Source organism: Telopea speciosissima, chromosome 6, assembly GCF_018873765.1.
Source record: "Telopea speciosissima isolate NSW1024214 ecotype Mountain lineage chromosome 6, Tspe_v1, whole genome shotgun sequence".
NCBI lineage: Eukaryota > Viridiplantae > Streptophyta > Magnoliopsida > Proteales > Proteaceae > Telopea > Telopea speciosissima.
The window spans coordinates 40,912,539-40,932,006 of NC_057921.1; the positions used below are offsets into that span (position 1 = coordinate 40,912,539).

Genomic DNA, 19,468 nt, shown 5'->3' on the forward strand with positions numbered 1-19,468 from the left:
TAAATCTACCCCGAAGAGAATCACCATTTGTAGACAATCTCCATGCAACCTTAGCCAATAATGCCCTATTGTGAAGAATCGGATCTCTGAAGCCCAAACCACCTTTCTCTTTGGATCAACATAATCGGGTCCAAGAGATCCAGTGTATCTTCTTCTCTTCCTCATGTTGTCCCCAAAAGAAATTGGATATTAATTTCCTGGTCTGATTATGGTGGGAATCTGGTAACACAAAATGAGAACCTGCAAAGCTTGAGAGGCAAGAAGCCACAAAATTGATAAGAACCACCTGGCCCGCTTGAGATAGTAGTTGTTGCTTCCATCCTTGGACCCTCTTGCAAGTCTTATTGGTAATATCTTTGAAAACTTCGGACTTGGAAACTCCAATTTCTGATGGGAGCCCCAGATAGTTGGAAGGGCCGTCTCCATTTTGAACCTTGAGGATGCGAGAGAACCATCTTTGAACCTGGGGGGGTATTGGGGCTGAAAGTGAGGGTTGACTTGCTCAAGTTGATCTCCTGACCATTGGGCTTGCAATATATATCAAGACAATCCTTCAAGTGGTTGACTTCCACCAACTTAACTTTAAAAAATAACAAGCAATCGTCAACAAATAGGAGGTGGGAGATAGTTGGAGCACGATTCTTGACTCAGATGCCATGGATGAGAGAGTTTTGCCTGGCTTCAATGAGGATTGAGCTCAGCACCTGGGAACAAAGAATGAAGAGAAAGGGGGAGAGAGGATCTCCCTGACGGATGCCCCTAGAAGGGGAGAAGGAACCCCTAACTGTCCCATCAATAAGAAGAGAGTCAGAAACAGAAGTTATGGATTACATGACAAAAGCCACCCAGTGGTTAAAAAAACCCAACCGTAACAAAGCCTCTTTGAGTAAAAGCCATTCCATTCTATCATAGGTCTTCCTCATATCTAGCTTAAGACCTAACAATTTTTTCTTTCCCTTTTTCTGATTTTTAATGTAATGCAAGAGTTCAAGGGCAATGAAGATATTGTCAGAGATCAACCGATCAGGGACAAAGGCCGATTGATAAGGGGAGATAATGTCATGCAAACCATACTTCAATCTATCAGTAAAGATTTTAGATATCACCTTAGCCGCCGTGTTGCACAAACTTATGGGTCAAAACTAATCAGCACGCTCAGGGGTAGGAACCTTGGGGATAAGACATATGTAAGTGTTGTTCATCTCCTTGGGGATCACTCCGGTGGTAAAGAACTCCACAACCGAACTATGGACATCCTCCTTTGTTGTTTCCATAAACTTTTGATAGAAAAGAGGAGGATATTGATTAGGACCTAGCAATTTTCAGGCGACTCATGCCTGAGATGGCGGTTGTGATTTTCTCTGCAGTTATCATTTTACAAAGGGCCCCATTCCATTCTGTTGAAACCACCGGTTGGATAGATAACAGGGCTTGATTCTGAGCTTTTAAATCCATGCCCAAACCCCGGCTTAAAGCCCGGTCTAACCGGTCTGGTTAAACTTGGGTAGAACCGGTGGCGGAGTACTCCAGGGAACTGTGAGTGATGATACTCAAACCGTCTCATAAAATCATTAACTTTGAGACGGGGGAGGTTGTCGAGGATAGGTTCATCGACAAGAACAGGGGGAAGTTTGTCGACAAAGGAGTGTTCTTGGCGTACCCTCCGCAAGTGGACTCGCAAGGCCCGGCCAGGTTCCATGTACCACTTTACGACAACTGGGAGTAAGCCATTATTCTTATGCTCCATTTATAACATAAATAATATTATTTATAGATAATTGATTGGGCTTGGTTGTGTAGTACCCCTTTAATTTAAAGATAGAGATGACCTGTGGACCTCATTAAGTTGAGGTCCAATGACTTAAATCTGAACCTTAAGATTTGGTGTCCCAACCAAACAAGCCCTAGACATTTAGACCTAAGGACCTACACCCAACTCAACATGTCCTAGTGGCCTTTTGGAGTAGATAAGGCTAAGGCCATTATTCACTCCACATTGGGAGCCCTAATTGATTGAGAGAGTGGAAGGAGAAGGAGAGAAAAGAAAGAAGGAGGAGGAGGAAGATTCACTCATCCTTCCACCCCATTGGTAAGTACCTTCTCGTAGACCTAGCTCTTTCTCTTCCCTCCATTAAATTCTTCATTATTGAGTCCATGATTGGTGACCTACCATTAATGGCTTCACCAACTTGTTGAGGAAACCATTAATGGAATGCATTAATGCTTGCTTGGTGGTTTAAATGAGATTGAGATGCTTTCATGTCCACCCCCCTTTAGTGACCTAAACCATAGTTGCAAGCTTAGAATGTAAATGGAGAGATTAGGGATTAGATCTGGTTTTGCTAGCAAGGCCTTCTTGTTTATGTGTTAGACCATGCTTGTAAACCTTAATTGTAACCCTAGACTCCCCTACCCAACCTCTTTTGTTGAGTTATGAGAACTACTAAGAAAACCTAGGGTTTGGGAACCAAACTAAGGGTTAGGTATGTGACCTAAGTTGGAGGTGGACCTCAAGAGTTAAAAACGCTTAGAAGGCCCCTAGGTATAACCATTTTGAGCCCAAGCTATGAACCCCCCAAGACCAAACATGTATTGAGTTATTCCTAAAACCCAGTAGATACAATCGGGAAAACCCGGCAGATGTTCCCAAGAGCCCATCTACCAGCTTGGGAAATACATCTACTGGTATTTCACTGCCTCAACCCGGCAGATGCAGACCCAGGAATCCGGCAAATGCAAATTAATACATTTGCCGGCTTAAACAGAATGCATCTACCGGATTTTCCATTTAAACCTTTTGAAAATTATTATAGTCCTCTTCCTTTTCGGGGGCTCATGTATCTGAGGAAATCGGATACCCAAACCTACTTTTGAAATGTGTTTATGCTTCATGGTTGTGGTTTACATTTATGTACATGCTTGAATGGTTATCGAGATTGATCGATTAATGGACCATGTGTTGTTAGGAACATGTTGATTGCAATGCCTGCATGTTATGTGTATACGCTAGGGTGCATTATACTTTTAATCCTTCTATTGCGATATAATAATGGCATGAGAACATGTGATGTGTGTGTTGAGATGGATAGCGATATGTGATGAGAATGAACACGGAATGTGCGTCGAGAAAGTATGGATGCATGATGTGAATAAACATGGTTATATATGAATGTGGTTGTGAATGAGAGAATGGTTGTGGTTTTTGCATTGAAATGCGAGAAAGACTAATGATTATAGCATATGTGAGAATGTTGTGATCCAAGTGCCGTAGTGTACGCCGGGCTTGGGATCGATAAGTATATTGTAACCGTGTGTGTGCATGTAAAACTAGAAGGAGCGAGATGATAGCGAACCCGACGGAGGGACTATGGACTTAGTTTCTAGCTTACACATGTACATATCCCTTTTAGGTTTTAGACGTCGTTGGTTAGGTCGATATCGTACCCCGTGCTACGACCCTTGCCAACAAGTATTTACGTGTTGGATAATCCCCCACGGGGACACCAGCGATTTCGACTGAGGACTGGGAGCAATGATTCCGACGAGAAGACCGAAACCGTGAAGGTGGGATTAACTTTGGGGTTTATTGGGTAAACCAGTGTGTACTGATTGAGGTACTAGGACCGACGAGTTCGAGAGAGGACCGGGATCGACAGGCTTCCAGCATAACTCGGGTTTGACATCGTCGGATAGGCCATCCGCGTGTGAGAGATGGAGGGCCGGGGATGCTACCTAGGGCGTTGTAGTAGTTCTATACCCGACTTAGGGGTTAGAGTTAGATGCACATGTAATCATTTCTTCATGCATCATATATTATCATCCATGTATGTTGTAACCCTTTGCATGGTTCGATTTGCTCATTGGGCTCAGTGGAGCTCATCCCTCATGGAAACTTCCTTTTAGTTGGTGATGCAGGTATGGTGGACCCAAGCAGCTCGGAGCCTATGGCCCCTGAGGGCGGCAGTGGCGAGGACTGGTGGGCCCCTAAGGAAGGGGAGCATGGACCAGATTGCTACTGCGAGACTTGCTACTTGGGAGAGTAGTTCTATGAGACTTTGGGCTGGTGGCCCCTTTTTGGATATTTTACCCCCTGACTTGGATATTTTACTTTTGGTTTGGATATTTACTTTTATTTGGATATTTACCATCTTATCATTTTGTGTCCCGTCATGAAGAATGTATTATTTATATTATATGTAATACATAAGTCCTGATGGGAAGATATCATGGTTTCGAGTATATATGTAACTGGCTGTTGAACAGGGATAGACATCGACCGTTATGTTATTTATATTATCATTTAATTTTTGTTATTCTGATTTATTATATTATATTCTCTCTTGACCATCATTTATGTCATGTGCGGTGTGGACGAGTTAGCTTAACTACTGCATTAGAGCGCGATGCTCTACCTTAAGCTAACTCATGATCCAACCGATTCGATTTACTCCGTAATAGGATTAATTAAAAACTTATGAGAACACATCGAATAATCATGAGGCAATTAAAGAAATAAGAAAATTCAAATAAGTTAAGTACTAAATATAGATAGCAACACAGTGTTTGATCTGGGAGGATACCCAGATTCACAACTAAGTACTAAAAGACAGGAACTAAAAAGATTACATATGGGCCAAATGAAATTAAAACGAGTAGCTAAAAAGTTAAGCCCAAGGCAACAAAAAGAGACACAATCAAGCGATCATCACTGTGCTGCTGCTGGTGGTGGCGTATCAGGGGAACCGGCGTGCCTCGTACGATGTTCTATACGGACCACCTTATCATGCATGTCACGATACATCCCATGCATGTCGCGAAACATACCCCCAAACTCTGATAACTGGCCCTGGAACGCATCCAGGCGTGAAGTGATGGTAGCCATCTGACCAATAAGAAACCCAAGTGTAGGCTTAGATGCCCCAAAAGAAGTAGCCTCAGCATCATGCGTGCCAGCAAAACGGGGGCGTAACCCGCTCTGACGACTGACCTGAGGGATAGACTCTCCGGCATGCTGATGCATCTGAGGAGGGATCTCTACACTAACCCCTCTAAGGACATCTTAAGGAGCATCGGCCTCTGGCAACCCTTCCTCATCACTGGTTACTTCCTCGCTACCCTCTTCTCCACTACTCTCTTCTTCACTGTCCTCCTCATCACTGTTCCTGTCTCTGGGCTCATCAGTAAGCTTAGGATACTCCCCACTACCCTCGTCCCCATCTAGCATCATCTTCCGAATGGCACTTATGCGAAATCTTATGGGTAAAATACCACACCCATCCTCTGCGTCGAACTCCACTCCAAAATGAGTAAAAATTTGAGTCGATAACCTTCTGTATGGGAAGTTACTCTCTCTTGGCCTGTTAGCTTTGTATGTCATTTTCCTCGCAATCACATTTGGGAGGTTGACGCGACGCCTAGTGATTAGAGAATGAGCTAGGAACGATGTCATCAACCCCAGCTCATGGAGATGGCCGGTGAGGGGTAATAAGTTGACTTGTACCAACCGGGTAAAAACCTTCGCCGTGGGATGGTAGTCAGAATATCAGAACTTTCCTTCTGAACCATTTGCCCTTAAAGAAGTATTGATCGCGGTTTGCTCCTCCGTAGTAATGAAGCCCAAGCTCTTCCATCCAGGTAGGTAATAAATCAACGCCCCTCCATTGGAAATACCAATGATCCCTACTAATTACGAGGAGGTGAACAATATATCCCTACCCTTGACTCTGCTTCGGATACATAGAGTACCATTATCCCACTCCTCCGCTGTGAGATTGCAATAAAAATACTTCACCAATTCTGGATATACATCTTGAGAGTAATGGAGTATGGCACCTCAACCTTGTGTTGCAAATCTCTCTTCTACTTTGAAAGATGTGAGATGTCGTAGGTGAATATCCCTCTTACACAAGACGGTCTTATTTGCGTAACCTGCCCATCGATATGCATGTTCCCAAGATCAGAATAATACCTCGTTAAATAGCTGTGGAAGTGGAATCCTGCCCCTACCTCTATCTCTCCCTTCTCCTTGAGCATGACCCCTGCCCCTACCTTGACCCCTACCAGCAGCTCTTGGAGGTATGGTAAATACCTACACATCAAAAGAAAGGAAGAAACAAGAACAATATCCCATAATAAATGACTAAAAGAAAATGAATAGCAGAGAGACCAAAGCATGGTACTGAAGTACTTAGGGAACTACCTATTAAACCCAATAGTTTTACACCCCAATATTGACAATGTAAACATGCGATTGATATAACTTTAAACAAATAAAGAATTATGTATAAGCCATTAGTCATGGGTATAAAATTCCATGTTATTAGGGCTAAGAAATTTACCCCTATTATGGCCACAAATAGCTAGATTAGACATAGGGAAACCCACTTAAACAATTTTACAAATATCTTGCATGCATAATTCGACGGTGGTAAAACTAAACCAATAGGGAGGGACGTTGAATTAGAATCCTCATGGTGACACATACATCAACTATATTAAAAGAAATTGGGGACAAACAATAAGTTAAGGCACACTCTATGCATGACACACAAAAAAAAAAAAAAAAAAAAAAAAAAACCCAAATCTTGTTGAAAAACCTAGAAAGAGAAGTTGATTTTTGGGCACTATATACATATAGATTCGAATTCTTGTGTGTGCTTGTGTGTATGATGATCACCATAGATGTAGAATCATTTGAAGACAAGTAAGAATGAGGTTGTGCATAGATTCATGACCTAAGATGAAGAGGAAGTGAAACCCTCTACACTCATTCAAATCTAAAGAACAAAGAAGGGGAAGAACTCAAGATTTTTAGGAAAAGATTACCTTGATTGAAGACTTGACCGATCGAATGGAGTAGATTGAGGTTGGAAACCTTTGAAAATGCCAAGAGACTTCCTCTTGGTATGATGGAGCTCTCCCTCAAGCACTCAAAGTGATTTCAAATGAAAAGAACCAAAGCCCATAGGGCTTTTATTTTAAAAATTCCGATTTTTAAAACCCGACAGATGCAAATTAATACATCTGCCGATTTGGTGAAACACATTTGCCGACATTCCACTGGTTCAACCTGACAGATGCAATCCGGCAGATGCAGATTGATACATCTGCCGACTTTGATTCAGATGATCTACAGAGAAAGAGAGCTGAAGAAGCGTGGTTTGATGGGCCTGTATGGGTTGCGGGTTGAGGATGGTGTCCTGGGTTGGTTAAGGGAGTTTGACTTGGGTTGATAGCAGGGTTGGAAAAGGTGAGAGAGTTTGTCGAATAATGGGTCTAGGTTACTATGAGAAGCTGGTTTCTTGTGGCGGTTAGCTAGGGTTTTACATGGGTAGGGTGAGTGGTGGGCCCCAAACTGCATTGGCATAGGGAGAATCAAGGAACCGCCTTCGAAAATTAATACTTCAGCCATATGTTGTCACAAAGATAAGACTGTTCCAGCGTTCTCGAGGCACTTTCTAAGGTAATTATAAATGGAATTGGTTAGGTTTATATGTTCTTCATGAATTGGTGAGTCCGTCTCCATACCAAACCTTGTCTATATCACATGAGTTTGTTTGTGCCATTTGTTTACCATCTATCATTTTGTGCTTGTAATTTATTAAAGTCCTTAAATTTAAGTTTATTTGAAATCCGTGTAAAAGTATATAAATATAAAATTTGAAATAATGAAAGTAAGTTTCAGTTTCAAGAAATACCTTATAAATATATGGTATCAGAGCCATCGTGTTTGTTTAAATTATTTTTACACGAATTTCACCCAAACTTAAATCCACAGACTTTAACAAATTACAAACACAAAAGCATAGATGATAAACAAATCAAGAGAAGAGATAACAAAATTTATCATTTTTGTTTCATTGTCCATAGATTTTAGTTAGTCATTTTTCACCTTTAGAGAGAGAGAGAGAAATGGAGTTAGGTATGACCCATTTTTTTTTCATTTTTTTTCCGTTGTGTTTATTCCCATTATTAGTGAGACATAGAACTAGGGATTACTTTTATAAAAAATTATTAATTTATCTAAAATATAGTTATTTTTTACTTTTTAAAATACTAAAGGAGCTCCTAGAGCACATTAATGACATAAATTTAAATTGAAAACAATCTTTAAAGTATCAATTACTCTATAAAAATTATCCACAAGTACTCTTTTGACATTATAAATGAAAAAGAGAGAAAAGAGAGCCACAATGAAGCAATTACTTACATTAGATGGAATAAAATCTCTCTTTGATAATAGAAATACTATACTTTATGTGACAATAAATTTCTCTTTGATAATTCTTTATTATTCTAATGTTTCTTATTTTGTGGAATAGTTTTGATAGTTGAGAATTTACTGCTCTCATGATTTTATTACGTTTTGGCTTCTAACATTGATAGTGTGTACGATAACAGGAACATTAAATATCTTCATAAAGTTTTATGTGGTATATTTAACCCCTGTGGGAGGTAATTTTCTGTCTGGGAGTATGATTTTATTTAATTGTTCAGTGAATTTTAACCAAAAAGATTTTCTCATATCGAAATTTATAAAAATGGATATTTTTTAAAGTTATATCTTGCAAAATCTGAATATGACAACCTATTATAGTAAAATAAAAAATATCAATATCATTAACAATTTATAAATAAAAATAAAATAATTTATTTATATTCACAAAGCATAAATATGAAAATTTTAAGATTACTTTAGAGAAGGAATTTTCAGCCCCAACCACTACCTCATCAGGCATCCACATTACGTCATTCACATTGCAAGGAAGAGCATATCAACTTTGAAGTTAGATTCAATAGGGTTGGGATTTGATCCCAATTGTACCAAACCTGACTCACCAGCTCACAAATATCCTTTGTCATCTCCTACTGCAGTTGATCATGCAGATGCAAATATTATAAAAGACTAAAAGGAGACCATGTTTTGTTAGGTGTTCATTGATGTACAAGTGTCCCTAGAAACTAATTTTTCTTTGATGTCTATAAAATAAACTCAAAACAAAAATGACTAGTACGCTGGCTAGACAATGTGCTAATGAAAATTTCATGTATTAAAGAATGTATCCGACTGCATGGTCCCTTAGTTTGGTGTCTTTAGTCTCCGACATTACTCTCTCCTAGTTGTTGTACAATATCTGTTGTATCTCATATTTCATAGAAAAAAACAACAAGTCTACTTCAACTCGCTAAATTTCGGTTATAACACACCATTTAGTAATCCGAAGTAATGAAAGTAAGTTTCAGTTTCAAACCTGGTTACCGTACCCGCATTTAGTCAACGAAAGGCCGAATGGCCATATGGCCCATGTTTAGCGTTTAGAATCTCCTATTTTCCTGCTGATAAATTTTTTTTTAGTGGCGACATTGGGAAGAAGTTCAATACGTATGACGAATTGGATTCTTTTTGTGGAAAATCGGTAGAACTTAGTGTCTACCACGATCTGTGCTGGAGGCTCTGCCCTAAAGATAAAATGCCCATTCAGTTGCTCGACTTCTTAGACAAGGTGGGAGCAGTCCTGATACATGATCGAAGTATTAGTATACATGGTCGCTATGTAAGAGAAACTGTTGATGATTTGTACTAACTGAAAACCTGAAAGTCGACTATGCAACCCTTCTACCTGAGATGAACAAAGTTGAGCGTATAACAAAGGTGTTAGTGGGGGTTGAGCAGTATACTTGTGTATTACTTATTTTGGTGGTTTGTTATGTGATGGTGAAAACAGATTTGTTGCCCAACTGGAATTCGTGTTTGGAATATAGTACTTTGGCTATTGCTATAGCTTTCCGAGGCATAGAGTTATTCTCTAAGGAGTGGGTGGATAATTGGACTAACAGCATTTCTAGAATAGTAGGAAAGAACTGGGGTCTCCCTAGATTTCTGGAGATTAAAAGTACATTTGCTGACTTAGAGGCCAAATAGGCTCTCAGGAGGAGTCCTTTTGAAAAATCTGATAATTAAGGCCATTGCATAAGTTGGCTTATTTTTTTACCGTCTATCTGTACAGATTGACATGATCAGCTAAGTGGCATTTCGATGTACTCTTGGTCACATTTCGAGAACCAAACTTTGGGTCCTTTGAGTATTGCTTCTATGGATTTTGTGTTCCAGATAATGATTTCAAATGAGTTGATCTACATTTTTCAGTACTCGTGGATGTAATCTTGAAATTTTGGTCATTATCCGAGTCTTATAGGTTATGATTTTGAAAATTGTTCAAATGAAGTTCTCAATTCATATTATCATTAATGATAATAGTTTTGTAGTAGCACCTTAAAAAATATACACAAGATCATGGCATACTATTGATGTTTTCTTGTTAATGTTTGTTAAATTCTTGGATAGTCGACCCCATTTAGTGGGATAAGGCTGAGTTGAGTTAGAATCATGGATCTGATAATCAATCACTGCTATATTTTTTTATTTAAAAAAAAAAAAAAAGTAAGTTTCAATTTCAAGAAATATCTTAAAAATATATGGTATCAGAGCTATGATGTTTGTTTAAGTTTCTTTTATATGATTTTCACCTAAACTAAGTCCACGGATTTAAATAAATTACAAGCACAAAAGAATAAATTGTAAACACATTGCACAAACAAACTCATGTGACACAGACAAACCTACGTGACGTACTATACTTTTTATTTTCAAAATATTTTTAATCTTTAGTCAGTGTCGGATGAGTCAAACCTCAGTTGTTTATAGTTCATGTAATTAGTTTCAAGGAATCCAAAGCAACCCTTATTGAGTTGGCCCAAGAGAGGATGCTGGAGAGAGGGTTGAAGGTTCCACGCATGTTACATGAGATTCAAGACATTGATGAATTTTATCATAATCCACATGATTTTCATAGTAGATCTAGTACATAAAAATCAGTCATTCATCCTATCGTCTGAACTAATTAGACAACCTATAGAGCGTTGAATGCCCTTTCTAAAAAGGTATTATGACTCTCATAACTCCATTCTTGAGAAAAGTTATGACCTTCAAAAGTTGAGCTGAAAAATTAATATTTTTGATCGAATCAGTTGGTCTTCTGTCGGTCCAACCGATCAAAGAATTCTTTCAAATTAATTGGATATATAGAGCGTTGGATGCCCTTTCCGAAAAGGTATTATGGCTCCCGTAATTCCATCATCACAAAAAGTGATGGCCCTCAGAAGTGACTCATCGGACATTGATTAAAGGCCAGAGATATCATGAAAATAAAAAGTGTAGTATGCCACAAGGATTTGTTTGTATCACATGAGTTTGTTTGTTGAATTTGTTTAACATCTCTCTTTTTGTGCTTGTAATTTGTTTAAGTCTATGGATTTAAGTTTGTGCAAAGTCTGTGTAAAAGTCTATAAATATGAAGTTTGAAGTAATGAGAGTATGTTTCAGTTTCAGAAAATATCTTAAAAATAAATGGTATATGATATCAAAGCTGGATTTTCCTTCCCCCACATTAAAAAGAGAATCTCTTAATCCATGTGCTTTGTTTGTAAGATGGGACTTAAAAAATTTATTTTGGACCTTCGATAATAAGGTGCGGGAGTCAATGATGACATTCACCACTCTATAAGTCTAATCAAAGAGTCAAATCTTCATAGATGAAGGGATTCTCTTAAATCTGGGTGGAAAAAAAAATTCTCCAAAGGATGGTGTGGACAATTAGTTCTCAAAAGCTTTATATCTTCACACAATAAAATTATGATTGGATGAAATTTGCTAGACTCATAAGTAAACGATGGTGGGGACACCATTTCCAAAAAATTTGAGTATCAATGGAGCTTCCATATGGCAGATATTTAGGGTGTTTTGAAAAACTGTCTATAAAAAATTACATGTCTAAGTTGTAATATATATATTTTTTTTTACTTAATTCAATTCATTCATAAATAACAAATCTTTAAAATAAGGGAAAAAGATCCACATGACGCTAGTATGCAATTCCATCCCATGCCCTTTTCACATTCCACAATGAATCTTACACACTCCCTCTCCACATTAAACGCCCCTTATATTATTGGTGGAAAATTGAACTCTAACGTGGGGAAACGTCTCCTGTTTAAATAAATACCCAAAAGAAAAAGTACTTTAAACGATAGTAAAAACTTTTGCGGTTGCCAATCCATGGACAAAATTGGTGGATTTATGGGCACGATTGTTAATTCACATGAAAGAATAATGTGATGAAACTAACAATTGGAGATTTTTAGGAAATAGGTCAATCATATACTCTCTTAATGGATAAAAATTCTCTCCGACGCGCTCATTTGTCAATGAGGTGCAGTGAGGTTGCCGGCGGACGACACATGACATTTGTAAATCCTACAGTCCATTTTTCATTTTTCCATTAAACCTGACCAGGTCCAGATTATACCATTCACTAAGATCTGCCCGAACAGACAACTAATCCCTTCCCTCTCCCGATTTCAAATCCCTTGCGATTAACCCCTTCCATTTTCGTTCTTGCTCTTCCCTTGCGATTCGAGGTTCAAAAGAAGGAAGAACCCTAACGTAGCTTGGATGGGTTCTTTCGTCTACGTCTCTGGTGGGTTTGACCCTATTGCCGTGGTTTGAGAGCCAAAACCACCGGAGAAGTAACCCCCAAAAAATCGCAGAAATGGTTAACCAGTTAGGTTACTTAAGATCAACCCAAAAAATCAAATCATAAGGGAAAGGAAGAATGGAAATGGCTCTCAAACCACAGCAATAGGGTGCCAAACCCACCGGAGATATAGACGAGAGCATCCGTCCAAGCTCTGTTAGGGTTATCCCTCTTCTGAACGTCGAATTGTAGGGGAAAGGAAGAACGGAAATAGCTCTCAATCCACGACAATAAGGTGTCAAACCCACCTTAGATGTAGACGAAAGCACTCGTCCAAGCTGCGTTAGGGTTCTTAATTCCTTCTTCTAAACCTCAAATCGTAGGGGAAGAGCAAGAACGAAAATGGAAGGGATTAGTTGCAAGAGATTTGAAATCAGGAGAGGGAAGGAATTATACGTCTATTCAGGCGGATCGTAGTGAATCCGGGTCTAATATGGATCTGGTAAGGTTTAATGGGGCAATGGAAAATGGATTGTAGGATTTACAAATTCTAAGTGTCGCCCTCCGGTGCACTCACTGCACCTCACTGGTAGATTTTTTTTTTTTGATCTATCTTACTCAAGGGCTCACAGGCCAACTACAAGCTAAGGGGGAAGGCTAAGACAAGCCCAAAATCTACAACTAGGGGGGGGGAGAGGGGAGAGAGGGATGCCTTTTTGGCACAATATGCAATCCAGGAGAATCGATCCTTTGACCTCCTGGGGGGCATGCACTCAACTTGCAATGCCTCCAACCAGCCGAGCTAGCGGCTGTTTGCACCTCATTGGTAGATGAGTACATGCGCCGTAGAGGATTTTTATCCCCTCTTGTTTAGCACCCAACGCACCTAATCAGTAATGACAATAGTTCACTTTTAAGTATCACTTTGTTAAAAACATTAAAGTAGTGATTTGGTATCTGATACCCAAGAGATTATCCAGATTTGATCTGACCTTGAACGAGGCATATAATTAGAAACATGACCAATAATAATAGCCTACTTGATTAGTGATCCGATACCCATATTTGATTGCATATATATCTATTTATATTGATCAGATACCCATATTTTCTTCTTTCATGACTGCATATAAGAAAGAAGAAAATGCTTTTCTAAATATAAAATCCACTTAGATTTTTTTTTTTTTTTTTGGGGGTAAGGAAATCCACTTAGATGAAGCAATATCTTTCTAATAAATGGGAGAAAAAAAGAAGAGAATCAATGGATTGTTCATGGAAGATTAATTTTGGAGTTTCCAACAGGGAGTGTTTCTTGTTCATGGTAACTATTAGCAGGTTGTGTTGATCCAATACTACCCTTTTTCCCATGTTCAGGGAAGAAGAAATTAATGGAGTCAGGAAACCAATCCTCATTAACATTAAACATGGCAGCATGTGTTCATGAAATTTCAAGTTATCTAAATATTAAAATATCATACTTACAATTTCTACATTCATGAGAAGAGGAAAGCTAACTCTCTTAGGAATGTTGATTTCTATCCCTCTCTCTCTCATTTGCAGTTTTAGTTTAAGGCTTTGAAGCTTCAGGTTTTGTTTGGTATATGAATTACAAGTCACCTTCAATATGAAGCTCTGAAGCAGTGAAAGAACCCCTCAGAGAAGATCAATGCTATTTGGTTGAAGTAGTGACTACCAAGGGCTTCTGAAAATGTTGATCATGGCTGCCACCAAACTCTATTATATGCAATATTTCGACTCTGCGATTCATCTTCTTCCTTATCTTTATAGCTACATCTTGTGAACTGAATTTGCCACACACACTTACTATGCTCTGCTTCTTCTCAATCAAATGGGTCTCTAATTCTTCAAGAACAAAATAAAACAGAAAAGAAAAATGAATTATATATATATATATATAAAGAGTTCTTAGAATTCAAAATGTGGTCTCACCATTCATGCTGAGAAGTATTCTCCTTAATTTTTTGTAACAACAATTGCAGTCAATATTGATCCTCATCACCATGCAGATCTGAAGAAGTCAAGAATGAAAATGAAATAACACCAATAAGAACACTTTTTTTTTTAATGAAAATGATAAGGAGAGAATTGAAGCTTGCCTTTCCAGACATGGAGATGGCAGGTGGGTGGGTGTTGGGTTCAATGATTGGTTGATTCAGTGATTGAAAAGTTTGAGAGGAAAGGGAGTTTTGCATTACAGAGTAAAATGCAGATGGGTTTGTTAATGTTTCTCTCTTGATAAGGTAATCTTTAACAACTAATAAGAATTTCTCTTTCTTTAGTGTAGATTTGGTGGAATCTGATTCTGTTTGAGGTTGAGTCTAGAGGAAAGAAGTGGGCATTGTTTTACTTATTTGTGGTTGGCTTCTTTGCCTTGTTTTGGTTTTATTTCTAATGTTGATATTGACAGGGAAAGGGAAAGCATCTGCTTCTTGTTTCCACAGTTGTTTTCTTGCAAAACGCAAGGCATATAGCATCTCTGGTTTTCTCAAATAGGGAACCAGGAAGGGAATCTCTAACTCGGTTTGTGACTCGGTCAAGAGTTGATGGCTACTGGGTCAAGTCAAGAATGGCTTAACTCTACAAAGTGAAATGTGTATTGACCTTTGTTGGTCTACCATACATGGTTGGAATTTGGAATTCCCTTCTTTTTTCTGATTGAACTGAAAAGGGAGCATGGTGCTATTGGTGGGCCATAACCCAATCCATTTATGAGCTTGGCCCAACTGGGCCAGAGTTTTGTTTAGTTGTTTGTGAGATAACCCCAATCTAGGATTAATTAAGCCAGTTTAGTTAAATAAACTTGGGATTAGTTGTGTACTTGTGCTATGCTTAGCTTTGTTTATATATGTTAATAACTAAAATGCTAATCTTAGGTCTATGAGCCTCATTGTCCAATCATGTTCAAGAAAAATAATTTTCTCTATATCTACCCTCATGTACGAGGTTCGCTCCTAACCCAAGCTTTCCTTTTTATAAGGTTAGCGAAAAAAGCTATGATTTTTATTTAAATTTCATTGGGTGATTTTTATTTTGGAAATAGTTTGGTTTAATTTTTGCTTTTATTTCAGTGACGTCTAAATTAAATGGAATAGAAATTCTAAAATAGTTGAAGAGTTTTTTTTGACATTGAAATTGGTTTCACTACTGTTATTTAATGAGTACATGGTTAATTTGATAGGTAAAATAGTAATTTTATGTTAACAATAAAACACCACCCTTCTTGTTTTCTTTATGGTTTCACAACTACCATGCCACCACCACCCTCTCCCAAAGAAATATAGAGAATTTATTCTCAAAAATTGAACTATCAAATGGGTTTCTTATTCTTGAAATATTTCAGATTGATTCAATCAAAATAATTTCAATTTTCTTGATCAAAAATCTATTTATTGACTATTTCATGAAATCAATCCAAAATTGAAATATAAATCATACCAATTCTGGCCTTAATGTTTATTACATTAATTACTAGCACACAAATGTAAAAACACTAGGGAGGAGGTTCCGACTACTGAAACAGTTGTTCAGCCAAATTGCAATGTTCGATATGCCTAAATTTAATAGACATATTATCCACCTCATCATCTAACCATATGCTTTATTTTCAGACCATAAGATTTCTCTACACAAAACTTTCATGTTTGGTACTAGTACTCTATACACGGGTTAGACCATACGATTTCCTTACACCTAAATGTCATTTTCATGCTTAATTACGTTTTACTTGGTATTTACAAATGATCGAAAATACTCCATTACTGTTGTGCACCCTATGGATACCATCTAAACCTCTCGGTCAAGGGATTCTCCTTTAACCACAAGTGAAAGAAAACTTTGCCCAATAGATTAAAAATCAACTTTAATTAATAAGTAATCTAATAATTTATTTTCTTTTTTCCCATCTTCCTAATGGTTATGGAAAAAAAAAAAAAAAAAAAAAAAAAGGAAGCCAAGTCATTACTTTAGAAGCTTCAAAATGACAAAGCAAGGATTAGTCAGTTAAAATTCATCTTATATGATAAACTTTTACTTTTACTCATACAATTTTTTAGGTGGGAAAGCAACCAAACATATGTTTCAAAATTTTTGGAAACAGATTTTCCTACCCAGTCTTCCAAGGAAAGCAACCAAATACAACATTTATGAAAAAGACATTAAAAAGGAATTTTTTTTTTGCAACTATACACTTATAGAATATATAGTTACAAACGCATTTCAAGGATAATTTTTCTACAAAGAAACAAATGTACACATTGGACAGTAGGTGTACTCCATCTTATAATCAATAACAGAAAGAAGTATTAGTACATGTATCTTGGACAATCTTGTGGTTTGGATTCTTGTAGATATTTGCAACTTGCTTTTTTGGATCCTTTAATAGAAGATATACAAGTGAGTGTCACCTTCTTTTCTAATATATCCACCACCATGGAGTCAGTGGTCACTGCAAAAAAACAAAGAAAAAAAAGTTATATTCTAAAAAATCAATTAATCATGATTAGTGTTACCTCCATTACAACTCTCCATGTTTCCACTATAAAAAAGTAAAGTTAAAGAATCAAATTAATCATGATTAGTGTTTACCTAATGTTAGAAATTAACAAAAGCAAAATGAAATAGAATCACACTCAGATTTACATGGTTCATCTAAGATGGACTATATCTACAACCGAACAATAAATCAGTACTTTTCTGATGAAGAATTTATAAAAACCTTAATCCTCACCTCCTTACGAGATAACACCCTATACATAATGTTTTGACACGTGAAAGTACAAAATTATCCCCAGTATAACAACACTGTCGATGTTGGAGAAGAATCAACAGTACTTCCTAGATTAAACTGAGAGCTTCTACTATTCTGGTGAAGAAATTACAAAAACCCTAATCCTCACCTCTTTACGAGATAACACCCTATATATAGTGTTTTGACGCATGAAAATACAAAATTACCCCTAGTATAACAACACTGCCAATATTGGGGAAGAATCAAGAGTACTTCCTTGATTAAACTAAGATCAAGCTTCACTAATAACACCCAATTACAGAAGTAACCATAAAAATCTATAATCCTAGCAAGATTTTTGAGCTAAGTAAATTATGAGAACCCAAAATTGGTGATCACAAGCATAAAAAAAAGAAAAAAAAAAAAAACACCAATCTTTATGGACAATTGAATAAGCAGTTAAGAAGCTTAAAATCTAAAGAAAAAAGGGTCTTGAATTTCAGAACTTACAGTCCATCAAGGAGATCGCATGAGCTACCCTCTTTTGGCAATTTTTACATCCTAAATCTGCTGAGAGAACAACTTCTTGTATCTGCTTTCAACAACATTTCCAAATTTTCCAAGATCGTTAGCATTTATGTAAAAAACCTCTCTAAAAGAGAAGGAATAGAGAGACAGAGAAAGAGAAAGAGAGAGAGAGGAGAACAATACTAACAAGAGGAACGCTTAAGGATTCAATGGATGCTAAGCTACTTCGAGAAAGCAGGAGCTTCTTCGACTTGTAAATTCCAAGTTTTGTAAGCTCCTTCTTAGCCCAACCAAGGAATGACATAGTTTTGTTCTGAGCTCATTCACTTGGAAAGGCTTTCTGTATCTAAAGCTTGCCTGCCTCAGTTTCTGGGTTCAATCACTAGCTTACCTACTTAGATAGAAGGAAATGTAGAAAGTGATTTTGGAACAAATCTGGTTCTGTTGATTGAGAAATCCCATCTTTTTGATAAGCAGTTTTGGACCTCTCGGTTTGGTTGGAGAACAGTGATGGAGATTTATGGGGAAAGGTCATTCTGTGAAGTTGACAAGAGAGGCTGCTGCTTTGCCTACGGCATGGACAACCCCACAGTCCACATTCTATTGATTGCTTTGCTTTGGTTTTTCAAATTCAGAAATTATTGCAGGAAAATTTACTACTTTTAAGGGACCAGCTGTAACAAGAACCTGGTCATCTGCTCCAAAACAAACAGATGCTTCTAGGCATTGTCGTGCAAAATGGACCATTCCCTGGACCAATATTGATCCAACCGTCTGGTCCAAAAGTATCATTTTTAGAAGGGCCTACCTTATGCATTAATCTACATTACTGGTGGGGCCTCGACGATCTAGTGGGTTCATGCATGGGTTTGAGGTCGATAGCCTTGAGAAATTTTTTTCTAAGGCTATATGGGTATTTCTGTAAACTTCTTGTATAGGGGTTTCACTATATATTATAGCGAGGGTTCTTTATCTGTAATCAATCTAAGAGAGTTGTGAGGACGAGCAATTGTAACCCTATTCTCTATTTATGGTGATGCAGATCTCATCTTTGAGTTCGATTATGTGATTGTAATTTGCGATTTTCATTCGCTTCTGCATTTTTTTAGATTCTTGTTTTCCACATGCAGAATTCTACTCCTCTCTTTCTATTGTAACTTCTAATCAGATGTACGCTCGCTAAGTATGGGTTTCGTCAAATTTATGTTCTAACCAGCATATTATTAATATTTCATGGTTACTCCCTCCTTATCATTGTATTAAAATCAATGTTCATGGTTCTTGCATTGAATCTCTAGGCATTGTGGGTATTGGAGGTGTTTTTGTGGATAATCATGGAAGATTCATCACTGGCTTTGCAGACTATGTGGGGATTACTTTTGCATATGTGGGCCAAGGCTCTTGCCATTTGTCTAGCTCTAGTCATTGTAGCTTCTAGGAGCCTTGGTTACATTATTGTGGAAAGTGATAATCTTATGGTGATTAACCTCCTTAATTGGGTATTTCATGATTGAGTTGGGATCACATTCTCATATGTGAATGTACAAGAATGGGTTCTAGCCATTCAGATGGCATCCACTATGTGTGGGTCCCATCATGTGGATATCATCTGGATGGCTGGAACCCATTTTTGTACGAGAATAGGAACCCGCCTCTTCAT

General features: G+C 37.7%; 2 protein-coding genes across 3 annotated transcripts; both read right to left on the reverse strand.

Moving 5' to 3' along the window:
* Positions 1-14,091: 14,091 nt before the first annotated feature.
* LOC122664924 lies at positions 14,092-14,799 on the reverse strand. The gene is made up of 3 exons (XM_043860960.1): positions 14,651-14,799; positions 14,484-14,562; positions 14,092-14,396 (listed from the first exon to the last, which is right to left on the reverse strand). Exons 1-3 carry the CDS (start codon positions 14,744-14,746, stop codon positions 14,203-14,205), a joined length of 369 nt encoding a protein of 122 aa, XP_043716895.1. The 5' UTR covers positions 14,747-14,799; the 3' UTR covers positions 14,092-14,202.
* Positions 14,800-16,770: 1,971 nt separating this feature from the next.
* Positions 16,771-18,332, reverse strand: LOC122664925. 2 transcript variants are annotated; one of them, XM_043860961.1, is made up of 3 exons: positions 17,996-18,332; positions 17,791-17,875; positions 16,771-16,998 (listed from the first exon to the last, which is right to left on the reverse strand). In XM_043860961.1, exons 1-3 carry the CDS (start codon positions 18,110-18,112, stop codon positions 16,856-16,858), a joined length of 345 nt encoding a protein of 114 aa, XP_043716896.1. In that variant the 5' UTR covers positions 18,113-18,332; the 3' UTR covers positions 16,771-16,855. The 2 variants fall into 2 exon arrangements, with proteins under 2 accessions (XP_043716896.1, XP_043716897.1); XM_043860962.1 differs by having other exon boundaries at positions 16,776-16,998; positions 17,791-17,872.
* Between the last annotated feature and the right edge of the window lie 1,136 nt (positions 18,333-19,468).